At 39.2% G+C, this 16,663-nt stretch overlaps 1 protein-coding gene across 18 annotated transcripts in view; it reads left to right on the top strand.

Moving 5' to 3' along the window:
* Positions 1-16,663, top strand: part of LOC310887024 (uncharacterized protein) — a 211,546-nt gene that overhangs the window by 103,385 nt on the left and 91,498 nt on the right. For 8 of the 18 annotated variants that reach the window (XR_014575595.1, XR_014575596.1, XR_014575599.1 and 5 more), the window contains 3 exons: positions 5,285-5,362; positions 13,400-13,449; positions 14,179-14,295. The exons of 2 other annotated variants lie outside the window; for them this stretch is intronic. Coding sequence is in view for 3 of the 16 variants with exons in the window: in XM_083812425.1 (XP_083668551.1) it covers positions 5,285-5,362 (78 nt within the window). In the remaining 13 variants the exon portion in view is untranslated. The remainder of the gene's footprint in view (positions 1-5,284; positions 5,363-13,399; positions 13,450-14,178; positions 14,296-16,663) is intronic. 8 more of the 18 variants (XR_014575597.1, XR_014575608.1, XM_083812425.1 and 5 more) reach the window with 3 other exon arrangements.

Below are 16,663 nucleotides of genomic sequence, written 5' to 3'. Positions count from 1 at the left end.
TAAAATATTGCCAAAATTAAGCTACCTCATGTTAGATTCATGCTGCTCAGTGTGTTTAACAAGATGGGAGTAATCTAATGGAGTTGGGGGGAAGGGGTTAATGACACTATTGTTGAGGGGCTGGAACTGCTGCTGCTTCCTAGTAGATCCCCAGCATTGCAGTTTAAGCTACTTCAGGCTCTTCAACATTACGACATCTGTAGCATGGTTCAGGGCCAAAATGCAAACAGTTATGTCACATCTACTTTACAAGATGGAACGTGGTTTAACCAAGTTGAGGGACAAGCATGCTGTAACGAGGCCCCACAATATGTTTGTTTTTGTGGAGCAGATGAACCCTAAATTAGTACCAGATGTCAGTACTAGACCTGCTGTATAGGGAACACAGCAGGGAACTAGCAATTATGTAGGAGCCACTGTGAGGCCATATTTAAGGTTGCATTCTGTTTTTCACTTACAGTGAGAACTCAGTCTTTTCCTCTTACAGTAAAGCACCATATTGCTCCTTCCAGTGTAGGTTCATGTGTGTATCTACTGTGGGATACTGAACTGTCTTGTGCTCTCAATCCAAGGTACTTTTTGCCTTTGCACTGCTCAAACAGCCTATATATTCTCTATTTCTATTCGAGCTCTGCACTGAGGTCATGAAAAGTGGTGTGAGCTTCTTCCTTCTTGGTTTGCTTCTACTGCCTTTGGCTTCAGATGTAGCTCTGCTCACATCACAGGCTGCAATGTTTTTGGCCTTGCAATCATTTTTCTGTCATTTTGCTTGTTAGTTTGTTCATTAGTTACTAAGCAATTTTCTTTGTTTGCCTGGCCTTTTTTTGTTGCCAAGACCTTCCCTCTTGGCACACAAGGAAAAAAGGAGATTTTCAGTTTGAGTTAAGCCACGTGTCTTCCAATGGCCTTTAGTTCTCTGTTTCAGAATACTTTAGTTCCCTACCCCCCATGCCTTTTATGTGACAAGTCTTCAGGCTTGCACCTTTCATCACTTGTGTTGAGGATGTGTCCTTACTGTTACGAAAAAATCTCTGTTCTGGAGATTCTGCTACCTCAAAGTCCTTCACTAGGAAAGATCTTGAGAGCAGTCACTTGATCTTACCTGTAAATCCCTGAGCACATCTTCAGACACCAACAGGACAATTCTGAAGTCAAGGACTCCATACTCTTTTGTGTCCCATTAGTGTCTTAGTAGTTTTTCTTTGGTGAAACAGAATGCATGTCTGGGAGTTCAAGGAAGGTAATTCACTACAATATCTTCAAATTAATGTCCCTTGTTTCTTCCTTGCTTTTTAACTTCCATAACTTGGTGGTCCCACAGATTACATCTATAGTAATATAGAGTACGAGGACAAGATTTAGGATTTGACCATAGATTTACCTCTTGCAGCCCATTGTATTTAACTTATAGCACATACCTTTGCACAGCTTTGACTCGTGTCAAACAGTACTCTCCAAAGTAGTACTCAGTTGAGGTCCAGAGGATAATAAGGGCCAGGGACTGCTCCTAAAACATAATACAGATGAGACCACCTTGTTTTGGGTAGGTATAGACTGTAGCTATAAAGGGCACAGGTTTGCTCTTGAGAACATGCCACTTCTAAAGGCTGGAGGATGGTCCGTCCCTAAGCTATTTTATTTATTAGTACAGCTGTAGCCACATCGCTCCTGAAGGGGCTAAGAAGTACACTTGTACCAATAATTCAGCCCAGATATATGGCAATATATGTGATAATGCAAAATAATCAGGAACAGTAGAAAAGCATTTTATATTCACCCACTGCAAAATCGCACTCCTTGATTGCCCAGAGACCAAGCATCATTCAGAAACTGGTCTCCTCCACTCACTTTTCTTTCATCTACTGGCAATTATTCTTCTAGTGACACATACTCACACACAGCATCAGAAAAGCTTCTTATTTTGCCAGAATGAGATTTTACTCCTCTCTTCACTCCTCTAACCATACCCAAAGGGACTCTTAGGCTATTAACCTTAAACTCCTATGCTATTAACCCTAATGAAGTCTTTATTATAATGAAGTCATAATTTTTTTTATTAGTGATGGGACTTCCATCAGTACCATTTAGCTTCTGGTTTTCTGGCTCCTCCTTGGACTCACCTCTTGAGTGAGAAACAAGTCTCACGGCATTTACACCTACATGTCTAAAGCTGACTCCTTTTCAGCCCCTCAGAATTGCAAAAGCCACTAATACCCTGTTCCCTGGGCTCAGGATTCACTCTTATGTGTGCCTACAGATCTCATTAGTCCTAGTCTTCTCTACAGGAAAGCAAGCTCAGTGGTAGATTGTACAGGTCAGAATTCTGGGATACGGTCACAGCATTGCAAGCTGTTACTCCTCTTCCTCAGGTCCAATGAAACTGCAGTGCAAAGACTTTTAAAGATAAGTGGCAATCTTATGAGCTACAGTGCTCGGAATTTTCTATATTTTCTTTTCTTTTCTTTTCTTTTCTTTTCTTTTCTTTTCTTTTCTTTTCTTTTCTTTTCTTTTCTTTTCTTTTCTTTTCTTTTCTTTTCTTTTCTTTTCTTTTCTTTTCTTTTCTTCTCTTCTCTTCTCTTCTCTTCTCTTCTCTTCTCTTCTCTTCTCTTCTCTTCTCTTCTCTTCTCTTCTCTTCTCTTCTCTTCTCTTCTCTTCTCTTCTCCTCTCCTCTCCTCTCCTCTCCTCTCCTCTCCTCTCCTCTCCTCTCCTCTCCTCTCCTCTCCTCTCCTCTCCTCTCCTCTCCTCTCCTCTCCTCTCCTCTCCTCTCCTCTCCTCTCCTCTCCTCTTCTCATTAATCAACAATATTGTATTTTTAAGAAGCAATTTTATCTATGCTATAGTAAGCTTATGGTAAAAATGTTCTGCTCTGCTTCTGTCCTCTTGCTTAATTTCAAGAGACAAGAAGGGCAATTTGAATAACAAAACAAACAATAAAAAGCTATATATATATATATATAAAATCTTAAAACAGTAATATGTTACTTTAGTTGCTCTTCCCTTTACCCCTGGGGATAAAAATGCAGATTTTGTCAGGCTGGGGAAAAAAGCACTGGAGTTGCACAAGGCCCACCATTTGTCAAAGACGACACTGGTTATTGAACACCATAATGCCCATCGAAACTTTTATTTAGGTAGCAGACAATTCTAAATATGTGTCAACAGGCAAGCCACATGCCCTGATTATTGAGAGAGAGCATTGATGAATTTTGAAGAAGACTGCCCTGAACAAAGTTGATTGTACTACCAGGGAAATACGCCTCTGTCTGGGTAACAAAGCTGTATGCTACCGATAGCTTTACCTTTCCATGTTTTTCTTTCTAAGTTTTGGATTAAACGAGTTACAGAAGTAACTATAATACCCTTACAAGATGTTATTGTTGCGTATGAATATAGGGGAGCTATGGAAACAAATACTGCCTCAGAAGGGAAGAGGGTTCACCTTCAATGTATGAGATGATAAATTTTAAGAATGCTCAGTAGAGTTTCAGTAAAAGAGGAATCTGAAATGAAGACATCTCTACCATTTTCGTAATGGTTCTTTTAGCACGCAAAGGAGGTAGAGAAGTTCTTGTTTCCTCTTGCAGGTAATCATGCTTCCCATGCTAGGGCCCAGCATGTCTTAATACAAGCTCCTTGTACAAGGAGCTTGCCAAATTCTAATTCCATGGAATATTGATCATCAGTGTAGATTAATGGAAGGAGTTTTCAGGGTTAGAGAAAAACAGGCACAACATTAATGCTAGTGAAACATATTGTGCAATTCACCCTAAGCAAATGCTTCCCAACCAAGGGATTAAAGAGCTGGATTTCTGATACTTCTACTAATTAAATGAATGGGAGGGTATTCTGAATACTGGTCTCTTGGATGATCTTCCAGTCGATAACCATGCTGAGGAATGAGACTAGGGAATAGGGGAGATATAGGCTTGTACAATGTTCTCTCTTTGAAAACCCATGGCACAATTACAATACACTGTAACATAAAATTAGTCCTGGAGCAGTTAAATGTTTTGAGCTCACGTAACACCTAACAGCTCACTTAAATTTTGAATTGTCTGTAAGAGAGAAAAGAGTAAACTCCCTAAATAGGTTGCTGTCAGTGTCTCAGATGTTTTTGCTTTGGTTATTGTAAGCTTCTCCTGTCAGGCCCCATGGTTCCTCTATTCTCTGCTTCACATCTGTCCTGAATATTTCTGCTAAAGTCATATTTGTTTCCTCCCACACATTAGCACTCCATTGATTTCCTGTCACTTGCCATGTCAAATTCAAGCTGTTTATCTTTACCTACAACGCCTTTATTGTGTGCCCTCGCCTATACATCCAGTTTCATTTCCTCTGACTCCCCCTCCCACATCCCTTATCTGGAAATAATCTCAGTTCACAGGATTTGTAGCTCAAGAAATAAAAGGTTGGAGTGAAATTGCCTTTAATCAAAGCCCTAGTCTCTGTAGTAAGTCATACCTACTTAACTGAAGATATGATTTTACACCTGGGCAATATATTCAAAACTGGACAGCTTTCTTTGAGGGTGTTCCTTTTATCATTGTTTAAGCTTGTCATACATACATTAGTTTGCATTGGCATGTGGAAGCTAGGCTGGTAAAACTAATTTGAGAGTTGGTATGACCACTGAAAAAAAAGTAAGTTTCTTCCACTGTAAATTTTTGAGATTTCAAAAGAAAAAAATACTAAATTTCTATTGAAGGAAAGCTCTCAAAGCATTGCTAGAAATGGGAAAGACCTGCATCAGGAACATAACAGTCAGTCATGTTAAGAAGCTTGTTTCCTTGTAAATCAAGCAGAAGAAAGTCTTGATCCTGGGTGTTTTCTGATTTCTCACACTTTCCTTATTTACTAAGTCATTTATTGGTTCCAGAGTCTGGAGGGAAGCTGCCTCTTCCTCTCTCACTCAATTCCTCTTCCTAACTTCCTAGCATGTCCCTTTTACTCTTTGCCTTTCCTCTTACTGCATTTATAAGCATGGTATGGAAGAAATGGGTATGTAAGCAACGTTAAGACAGGACTGATATAAAGAAGAGCCTTGCATGGTACCTCTTACTAATTGTAGCTCTGCATTTTGCCCAGGGATCTCTTCCAGTGTAGCAATCTAATTTCCTTATTACCATCTGTGCCTGCCTTTGTAGATAGGTAAACCTATCTCTCTTATGTCCTAATATGCAGTATTTCTTCTACCCAATTTGTGGTGTCATTGTATCTGGTCAATTCAGCATAACAACTAACATGTAAAATAAACATTTACATTTCCCTACTGTTTTTCCCACAGTGAAATCTGATTGTGGGGGACACTGGCCTTTCTCTCCTGTCTTCACTGAAACAGAAGGTTACACCTACATGTACACAGGTAGTACTTCAACTCCTAGTACCTCCCTGTTCATTTTTATGTACCTAGTCAAATCACCTAAATGTTTGTATGTAGGTTTTATTTTTAAGACCTGTTGATTCTTTTTCTCATTCACAAGAAGATACACATTTGGGCAGTCTTTTCTTGTTTAGAGAACAGTCAAACAAAGGCTGAATAAATTTAACACCGTTTTTCTTAAAAACCTGCAAAATGTGTCACAAGGTGTAGGGAAGAAGACTACTGTCGTGACACTGACTCTTGGTAGGGGTGGCTTTATGTCTACAGTTCTCCTGAAATAAAGCAGATGAATGGACAAGTCAAGAACATAGTGCAAACTGCACGTGTGTGCATGTTTCTTTGATGGTTATGGTGTTTTGTTTTGTTTTTTTTTTGTTTTTCTGATTTTAGGTGTTTGTTTTGAGACTGAAGATGAAAACAAATGACCCTGTCTTATTAAAGACACAATAGGTCAAATTCATCCACAATGTTAATGTGATTTAGATTCATTAGTTCTCCATATGTTAATGTGATTTAGATTCATTAGTTCTCCATACCTGAGCTTGCAGTGAGAGTTTTTTGAGCACATTTATCCCAGTATCAACAGAGATAAAGCAAGTTGAGGAAGAAGGGGTGGGGGCTAAAGCAGAGGCCAAGGGCAGGGAGATTTTCGTGCAGCCTCTCAAACACGTTGATTGTAGTTTGGGATTTTTCAAAGCTGCACATGTTGAATAATATCTGCCAATAAACACAGCTCAGTGGGTGAGAAATCTGTCTGCCTCTTGCTGAGGATTAGAAGAGAAAAGACACCAAATGAGCAGTTTCTTCACATGTGGGTCATGCCCCTCACTGGGGTACTTGCCCCTGACCTAATCCTGTTCCACTTTGTCTCTCTCACTCCCTCCTGTCTTCCTTTCCCCTTCTACTCCTCCACTGCTGCACTACTGGTGGTCTGGTGCATGCTGCACAGATGTTTTCCCCATGCTATTATAAGATTATTTTTCAAGTGGCTTCTTGGAACAGATGTTCCAGTGTGTGCACTCTCCTTCCCTTGGCTGAAAGTGCTCTGCGCAAAGAGCAGATTGCATTGCTGCTCTCCTTTTGATCTAAAGAGCAAGAGCGAGAAAAAAATCCCACACAAATGATGCTGGTTTTTGTTTCAGGCTGCTTGGCAATGGTGCACCTGGGTGTGTGTCTCCTGCTTCTTTTCTCCCCCATCACTAGTGCTGCTTGCAGATGTTTTTTTCTGAACCTTTCTTCTTCAGCCCATTTTTTTCCCTCTGTGACCCAATATTTTACTCCCACTGCTTTTAAATTTTCTTTCATCTAATACTCTGGTATTTGTGCTTCCAAAATCATTCTCTGACCCGTTGCCAGCACCTCATCTTCATCTTCTCCTTTCTTTGGCAACTCCAGGACTGTTAGGATGGATTAGTCTCATGTGTTTGGGTACAAGGCCTGTCCCCTTTTTAGTCTTTTCATTTTGACTTCAGATTCATTGCTGAGGTTCTCCTTCATTGCCCCAGTGAATTCACCTGAGTATTGCTGCTTCTACTTTTCATTTTATTTCTCCCATTGGGTCAAGAGCATTTTCAAGAGTAAGAGGTCTTCCAATGTCAAAGGACCATCTTTTTCAAGTGCCACTTAATTTATGGATTCAACAAAGGTATGACACAAGGAGATTGTGAAATATATGCTATATTATAAGATCCTGTAGCTAGGCTTAACTCTCTGAAACTCATCTTCTGGGATTAAAAGTAAATAAATAAATCTTTATTTGATCACATCCAGTCTTTTAAATAGGCAGTATATCAGCTTCAACTCCATGTGTTGGCCTTCCTGAAAAAGTTCAGCTTACATGAATTCAGTCTTTGGGGAGAAAAATAAATATTGCAAATCTTTTCTGAGCCAATGAGATAGAATTTGAGAGTGGGTTCCTAACCTAGTATTAATCAACTTCAGTTGATTCAGGATGATTTATATCTGATGAGAAATTGGTTTGGATATGTGTTCAAAAGAAATAGGCCTATTTCTTGTTTTGATATAGCTAGCACTGTATGAACCCATTACTTCTTTTCAAATGTCCTCTTATGGAAAAGTCCTGCAGATTTAATGGGGAATGATAACCTTGCATAAGAATGCATAGGATTCTCTAATAGGAAAATTATTCTTTGTGCATTCACGGACTGTCCTACATTCCTCCAAAAATGTTAATATTCTTTGTTGATTTATGGCCTTGTAGAGAATTTTCTCTAAAACTGGGGTAGACTTGCTAGGCATCATACCTTCCCAGGGAAGATTTAAACAATACTTACAATCTTATGAACCCTTCTCTTCTCTATTTTCCCTTGTTTGATTGTTCTACTGCATTGTACTGCAGTGCTAAATAAATAAGTAAACAAATAAATAAATAAATGGAGGGATATATGACCAGTTAAATAAGCCACAGCTCTGGCAACATTTCCCATCAGCCAAACTACTCCCGCCTGTGACCTAAGTATTCAAGCACAGTTTATATTTGCGATGCACTGCTCTCAAACAGATAACTGCAAAGCTGATATACAGCTATAAATTCAACTGCAATCCAAATAATCCATTACAGATAAATGAGACTGTTTTCATTCACATTTGGGACCACTTTATCAAGCATCCCCCTTCTCTGAAAACTTTTAAAATTGGTCTTTCAGTACTATTGAGGGCAGCTTACCTCGTTAGCCTCGCATTCTGCACTGAGGTATTAGAAAGCTGTCGTGGCCTTCTCTGTACTGTTGGTGTCTAAAAGGGTTGCGAAAGGAAGAGGGTGAAGAAGGAAAACAACTGCTTTAAAGCTGATTTTCAACAGGTTTATGAAAAAAAAAAGTCATATGACACAAAGCATGTAATAGCAGGAAACAGGATTCTCATGAGAGAGGAAATCCAGTCCTATTTCCTCACCTTTCAATGTGTTTGGTGTAGCAAGTGACACTGTAAACATAGTTATATCTAACATGAACCCAAAGTCTGAAAAAAAAAAAAGCCACACCCTAACTATCTATTATTTCAGTCAAAAAAAATGTCAAAAATATGCTGAAAAACAGCCACATAGAAACCACCTAGGCCATTTCTTCTGACCCAAGGCCAGACCTGTAATTCTGGACAAACGTTTTTTTGCCTTCTTCTTAAAATTCTCTGTTAACAGAGATGTCATGGGCTGACCAGCCTATTCCAGGCAGCTCAACCACTGCTACTGTTCACACAGTGTTTCAAGTGCTGAATGACATCTATGGTTGCCATTTTACAGGCACCTGCAGTAAATTTTCTTCATAAACTCAAGGAAGTAGTAGACGTATCTAGAGTACATCTGCTGGGCTTTTTTGAACCTCTGACTTATGTGTGAATCTATTACCTTAAACCTTGTATTAGCAGGCAGGGGTTGCTTTGGTTTGGTTTTGTTCATTTAGATTAAATGATAGACAGAAAAGTTTAGATGTCTTTATTTTCTTTTAACAAATGAAAATGTATATAATTATGTAAAATGAACTTTTTTTTTCTTCTTTTTCTTTGCCTTTCAGCAAATCTAAAAATAAAAACCTGTGGAATTAATATTTTTAAAATATGCAAAAATTCCCTGTCCCTGATAGTAATCTCTAGCTGACAAGGTTCTCTGTGAGTACGGCATTTTAGCTGCCTTTCTCCTCATGATTATTCAAAAAATCTGGGGGACTAGACAGGGGTTTTAGGCAGATCCTGCTGTTTAAACTGTACCTTTCTGGAAGATGGAATCACAGAGGGCTCTGATGAAGAGACATACCTCTATAACAGATTTCATCCTTGCTTCGGGGCTGAAGGAGTAGTTCAGTTTAAACACTCTTGATGTTAACTGATCTGTAGTGAACAGAAAATGTGAAAAAACAAGATTCCTCTTGTGGCTGATCTGTGCAGGGTAAACAACGATGAACAGCAGGAATCAAAACCAGCACAGCCCCTAGAAGTGCTTGGAGGTTTGCTACTACTTTTTATGAGAATTTAGACAAAGGCATAATCTAACCTGAAGCAACTGGCAGTTGTCTAGATTTTAATAAATTACCAGCTATTTTATGACTTCATTCTGTCTGTTCAGTTGTTTTTAATACTTAGATTGTCCAAGTTTTATGATATGCTTCCATATATGTCAGTTTGAGAGTCCCTTTCAGGATAAACTCTGTTTCTCTGCCTCCATGTGTGACCAAGGCAAAATTTCCTGTGGAAGAGAGTGCTAACAGAGCAAGTGCAAAAGAAATCAAGAGAAGGCGAGGCCACACCTGGAGTACTGTGTCCAGTTCTGAGCCCCCCTGTACAAAAGAGACATGGACATACTGGAAAAAGTCCAGCAGAGGGCCATGAAGATCATCAAGGGACTGAAGCACCTCTCCTATGAGGAGAGGCTGAGAGAGCTGGGACTGTTCAGCCTTGAGAAGAGAAGGCTGAGAGGAATTTCGTCCATGTGTACAAATAACCAAATGGGGGGTGCACAGAGGATGGAGCCAGGCTCTTCTCAGTAGTACCCAGTGCGAGAGACAATGGGTGCAAGCTGGAACATAGGAAGCCCCCTCTGAACATCAAGAAGCACTGTGATGGTGACAGATCACTGGTCTAGATTGCCTAGAGAGACTGTGGAGTCTCCCGGCTTGGAGAGCTTCAGAGCCACCTGGAAATGGTCCTGGGCAACCAGCTCTAGGTGTCTGCTTGAGCAGGGGGTTGGACCAGATGGCTTCCAGAGGTCCCTTCCAAAGTCAAACATTTTGTGATTCTGTGATTCTGTAAGGTGTCTTTCCAAAAAGCACTCAGCTAATGAAGGGCAGGACAGAGTGCTGGCAGCTCTTAGTCACAAAAATGAAGAGCATAGATCCCAAGTGTATGAAGTGAACATTTCAAGGAAGCTTTTATGGGGAAAATTCTATCCTCTACCATCCTAATATTTAACAATGTTGGAGAGCAACAACAAGGAAAAAAGTCAAGAAAATATTAATAACAAAAGACTGTAGAGAGTATCTTGAAGTAAACCTGTGTATTGGTTAACAGTTATACTTGAGAGCACTTTGAAAGAAGATTGAAAGCCTTGTCTCATTTCACATGGGAAGGGGAGAAGGGACAAAGTGATTGTAGTTAAAGTTAAGGAAAAAGGAAATGTTGACCTAACTTGGAGTTTTGAACTCCAGTCCCTAAAGTATATTGAATAGTCCTCTATAGCAGACTTGCATTTACTTCTGATAACTTTGCATCAGGGCCTCTCACAGATACACCTAAAAATATATAGGCACCGTGGAACCCAGTTCAACAGTTTACAGGCTGTGGAGTCCCAAGGACCTAAATTTATCTTTCATGGTGACAGGTTTCTGTTTTTGAACTGAGATCTGTGCTATGCCTTTCTGAGGCATAATGAAAACTTTTGCTCAGACCAGCATTCTGACAAATATGATGTTCAGAATATAATGTTCCTGAAAGGTACAAGAAAGGATATTTGTTGCTACCATCACTGTTTGTCCTTTCTGTTTTGTTCTTTTGTTCTATAATTGCCTCTTTTAGTCTGTATGCATATTTTAACACCTACACCTTGTTATGGCTTCAAGGTTATGGCTTTAACTGAGGCCTAAAAGACTAACTCACACTAAGTCGGATTTGACATCCCTGTCTATCTTTTATTCTACATAAAGTGACTTCCATACTATCTATTCATAGCTTCCTGAGCCTCCCCAGGTAGCCCATTCCTCCATTGTGGAATGGGCTTTGTTTGATGTGACTTGGCTTTTCTTAAAATTAGGCTGCTAATTTTGCTTTGTAATTGCAACTACATGTCAAATAGGAACAAATATGGTTAAAAGAAATAAACAAAAAAAATGTACAGATTGCAATGATAAACCAAGATGAAGTTCTATATTCCAGAAAGTTTTCCTATTCCACCATTCTGGACACCCCCTTTCCTTCCTAGATAGTGCTGGATATTAGAGGCCTCTCTGTTTCCCACCTGCCTCTTCATACCACATCTTTGTCACACTCGTCTCCAGACATTCCTCCTATTCTCATATTCTTTTCCTTAGTCCTGCATAGCTCTGGACATAACTTTTCTCTTTTCCAAGCAAGCTGATCTCATATCAGCACCAACACTAATCTTACTGGAACAGTGTCACCCCTAGAGGTGTGAGAGTGGGATCTAAAACATAATAGCATTAAAATGTATCATGGGGTACACAGGCAAGTATTCTGTGGGCAGGAATAAGGCACATCTAATCTACAGGAATTCTTGTGTCATTAGTATCCTATATGTTGTCCTACAGGGTCAATTATAAATAGTTCTTTAGTCACTAGATGGGAAACATTTTTAATTACAAACCTTAGTCTCTAAGCTTCTGTGTACCTTCTTCCTGGACAAACATATGACAAATGATTAATATTAAACCAAACATTGTTCATTTAACAAATAACTGAAAAATGCATTATTGGTTAAAGGCTGTTGTTTGGGAGCAGTGTTTTAGAAGGGAACATGTAATAAAATGGGAGGAAACCCAAGTGGCATCATAGAGCATTAGACTGAGGCTGAGGCTGGTAACAATTGCAGTCGGTCAGCTAGGCAAGGCTCTCAGAATTTACAAAGAGATGAGAACAGGTCTGTTAGATTTGGAAGTCAGGTTTTAAGCCATATTTTTCGATTGCACAATTGTTAGAATTTAACTCTTATTTAACAAGTAGACTTCAGCATTTGAAGTTGCAAAGTCCATCTGTTCAGTCATCTCACAGGATCTTTTCCTCCTGGCTGGGAAGTCTTACAAATTAGCCTTTTTTGTCACTGCTGTGCAGTTAATTTTGAAGAAGATGTGAATGGCATTGCAGAAGTCTCCCTTTCCAAGGGACAGCCAAAACTTCCTTGGCTCACCTGCCAGCTCTGTTCTGACTTCTGTGTCACACATCTCTCTGCTCACACCACACTGTTGGACCACTACTGAGTTTATGGGAATATTTGTGACCATTCTTAATTGAGATGAAGGCTATGACTCCAGCAGCCAACAGCAGGCAAATATCATCTGTCTAAAAGATATACACACTCTTTTATAAAAGTGCATTATTGTTTCTGGCACTTCCTAGATGTCTGAGCTCAAGTGCTGGAGAATGTGAGGGTGGGACATGGTGACTCAGCTGTTTGCTATATAGCATTCGTTAATGTGTTGTATATTTTTCTTGTAAGAACAGTTATAAATAGTTTTGTAGTGATCAGATGGGAAACAGTAAGCATAATCCTTACTCAGCATCACTGGGGAATAAGCTTCCCACCACTTTCTTTCTCTGACACCCTTGTGGTTCCCCAACTGCTTTTTCTACTGGGACGGTGCCTCCTGCCCGGTGCTGGCAGTGCAGACACTCCTCGCCTGATGGGGTGAACAGGAGGGCAAAGAACCAGGAGGAATGCAGGGAGCCTGACTCTGTCCCCACATCCACATGCCAGCTAGATCAAATGGCTATAGATCTGATTCAGGGTCCTCTGAAGTCCAGGCAAATATTTGTATTGATTTCAGTTGCTCTGGATCAGCACTTGTGTACACAGATGAAAGTAAGCTTTTTTTTCCCAAAAGGGGACAAAGTCATATTTTCCTTTCATAGAGAGAAAGGGAGTGCTGATGCCATCTTCCCTGCTCTGCCCCTGGGGCAGTCCATCTAGATATTGTTGTGCATCTTGGTCAGTCGTTAGAGTTCTAGATGATCCCTAGACAGTCATTCTCATGTGTACCCCCCCCTTCTTGTCATTGCAAGGCAAAAGGGAGTGATGCATGAATTTTTCTGCCCAGTAGTTTTGAATGTGGAAGGGGTAATCTAAGACCAGAAACATTTCATGGAAAGTGCCAGTTCCAAATGAGGAAAAATTTAAACCTTCATTACCCAAGGTAGCTGTAAGTGAGTGTGACAATGCCTTCATTCTTTAAAAGCGCATTCCACTTGTGCCACCATGCAATTTCTGTTTTTGTTTTGTTTTGTTTTTAAAGCCCTTGTACCTGAAAGTTTTGTTGTTTAATTGATTTTTTTTCTTGGAAGAATATAGATAAGGAACTCACAAGCAAATAAACACTGAGGCTACAGTCCAGGTAAGTTCACTATTTCACAAGTCATTTAAGTTCACATTCTTGCATCTCTTTGTGTGCATCCTCCCTTGGCATGATGTAGAATGCAGTTTATTTTCAAGAGTTAACGCCTGTGGCATGTTGTAGGCATCAGCATCAGAGCAAAAATATGTAATAAGGCCAAGCCCCAGGGACCTGCATGATTTAAAAAGAAGGGCTTTATAGTCCATGATTTGTCAGTTTGATTGGCTGCTGTTGAGGTAATGGTCTGTGTTTAATTCAGCTTCTTGACTTTAATTCTGTGGTTTCAAAGTCTATCTCAAATGCTGGTCAAGCCTCTCACTATAAAACCCTGCTTTGAAATTTCAAATGGGACAACTTTCTTTTGCATGTTGTCAAGGTCATAATGAAATAGAAATTAAAAAGATTATGTCAGTAATTATATGGATTAAAAAACTATTCCATATTGTTATTTTTCAGCAGGAAGGAAAAGGTGTGAAGAGTCACTTTCTTTTTACTTCTGAAATGCAAAGGAATTCAGTTATTCAGCTCCTGGAGTATGTTTCTAATGATCACTTTTGGTTGGATTCTAGAATGAGTCTCTGGATAAGGTCCTTCTAAATAAAAATAATATTGTTTGGGGGTAAAACACACAGTTACAACTTTTACAACTTCTGCAATGTCTTCATAAATGATGGTATTTTGACTAATGCTAATGCAATGTCTCTTGATCAATAAAATAAAATTTTCCAGGTATTTATGGAATGCCAATCCTATTTGGGGCAAAGATCTTCTAAGTGGTTATCCTCCTGAAAAAACACCCAGTCAGAGCTACTAGAAGAAGAAGGCAAAGGTCTTTGTACTGTCAAAGTAAGTTTTGTACGTTGCCCTCAGGAAGGTTTTGTAGGTATACCTGTCTTCTTGTTGTATAGTAAAAGTTCGAGATTTTCTGCAATGCTACCTATCACTGAAAACATATCCTAAACCCGGCTTCATTTAAAGTGCCCTATAGGCCTGCACTGTGAATACAGACAGGGCGTTTCAGCCAAATACCATAATGAGAGCAGTGCTTGGGAACACTCTGTTTTAGCAGAGCGAATGTGAACAAAGGGTAATTCACTAAGACTGCCAGAATCCTAATGATTTCTAAAGGAGTGATTTTAGAGAGGGGAACGATATATTACTGTGTCAAAATACTTGTACTGCCTTATCCAACTGTCTTAGATCACAGTCTGTGTGCGTAAGAGGCAAAAATAGATGTTAAAAATAATATAAAAAATCTCTAGCATCTCTCAAAAAAAGATCGTAATGATGATTGGAAATAAAAGTGAAATATAAATTTATTTGACTATGAGATTACACATTGGAAGGAGGGTGACAGTAGTAACCTATTGTGTCACTGAACACAGCTCACTGTGTGCTGTTAATAATGAACAATTACAGAGTCTTCTGGAAAAATTTAAGAGACATGGCCGTAAATTTGGTTCAAGAAGAACATTGAAGATTGGCTAAATGTCACAGAGTTCTAATCTGTCTGGGGTGTCTGGAGATAAGTCAGAGCTGGACTGTACTCTGGTCTAATGTAGCCTTGCAGAGAAGTAGAAATGGCCACGTTGTCATTGTCTGGGTCTTGGTTCAGGGCACAGACAGGACCAAAATGTCACTCCTGACTCTTCCCCACAAGTGAGTGGAAAAGGAAGGGCTTGAAGTTTTGGTTATCTCTCACCTCCATGCATTCAGAGTTGCCTGAATATCCTTGCAAAATTATATTCCAGTAAGACTATAGCAACCTTCTACTTTCCTAGTGCTATTCAAGTATACATTGGTCCTTGCCCTCATTTCATCTAAGGGGAAGACATTAGTGCCGCATTTAAAATATATATTGCATAAAGTAACTGTACATTCAGAATAAGAAACCATGGCCTTTTTAATTAATGTACTTTAAGAAGCTGAAATATCCATATCCATTTCATCAGCACATTTATTTAAAAATAATGTCTACCAGGGTTACTGTTGCCAGTTCCTGTTACGATGGGCTTATTATGAGCACAGAACTTTTCTCCCAGAAATGCAGAACTCTGGGTGATTTTTTTTGTTTGTTTGTTTGGTTGCTTTTGGTGTGTATGTGTGTATGTGAAAAAAGACCCAGGTATTCAACAGATACTCCCAAATGTTGAAGTTTTCTGAAGGTCTGAAGTGAGAGGGAGGGACATGGGCTTTTCTGAAATATATACTCTAAATCAATATCGAGGAATGACAATTTCTATTCACATTGAAGACATCCTTCCAGTACATCCAGCCTTTCAGTAGGGTTTGAACAGGCTCATCCATGAGGAATCTTTCTGATTTACTCTAAACAGGAGAAGAGCTAAAATGAGGAACTCGTCCTGTAATGCAACAGGACATAGTTTGCAAGGCCAGCTACAATTGCATACATTCAAGGTAGGCCAGATAAATACCTGGAGTAATTACTCAGCAGGGACAAACTTGCATGGAATGGGGAGAAGATAATTCTGGCAGCAGTTTTGGAAAAGTAAGATATGGGCCACCAAGGCATTAATAAGACTATTAATCAAGACTAATGGTTTGCAGAGTGTGCATAGTAAATCACCCCTCCCACAAATAAATATAATGATGCTAAGAATTGTAAAATTAATCTAATAATTAAAAGAGTAGCTCAGAATAAGGCTCCAACAGTACTCTAAATTGATTAACTGAGATAGATCAAAGTCTTAAGATTCTGAAAATGAGAATTAGAGGGGAGAACTGAGCTGAATGGTCTGGAGCCTCTAGAATGAAAGCTTTGAAGAAAACTGAATTCAGGGTCTATTTCACACCTCAAGAATGTGTGAAATAGAAGCACATGGCTAGACTTGGGTCTTTTGTAGGATATTATTATTTAGAATTCTTTTCTCCCTTCCCTTAATATTATGTGGTTGAGTAAATTCCTGTCACTTACTGGGAACCTAAGTCCCAGAAGTTCTTCTTTACTAAACAGATTTTTTTTTTCTTCTGAGACAAAACTTTGCTATATTGCTACATTAGTTTCATTTTAAAATGTTCTTCCTAACGTTGAAGTGTTTAAATTCTATCTATGAACACAAAAATTAATGCAAGCATATTTAGATGACATGGAACTAGTGAATTCAAGTGGAAAATGCTGCATTTGTATAGCAAAAGTGTATTAAAAAAAAAAAAAACATAATATTTAAAGTGAAGATTAAAATAATGCATCTGT

The sequence above is a fragment of the Anser anser genome (assembly GCF_964211835.1).
Source record: "Anser anser genome assembly, chromosome: 1".
Classification (NCBI taxonomy): domain Eukaryota; kingdom Metazoa; phylum Chordata; class Aves; order Anseriformes; family Anatidae; genus Anser; species Anser anser.
This window is presented reverse-complemented; position numbering and strand designations above follow the sequence as displayed.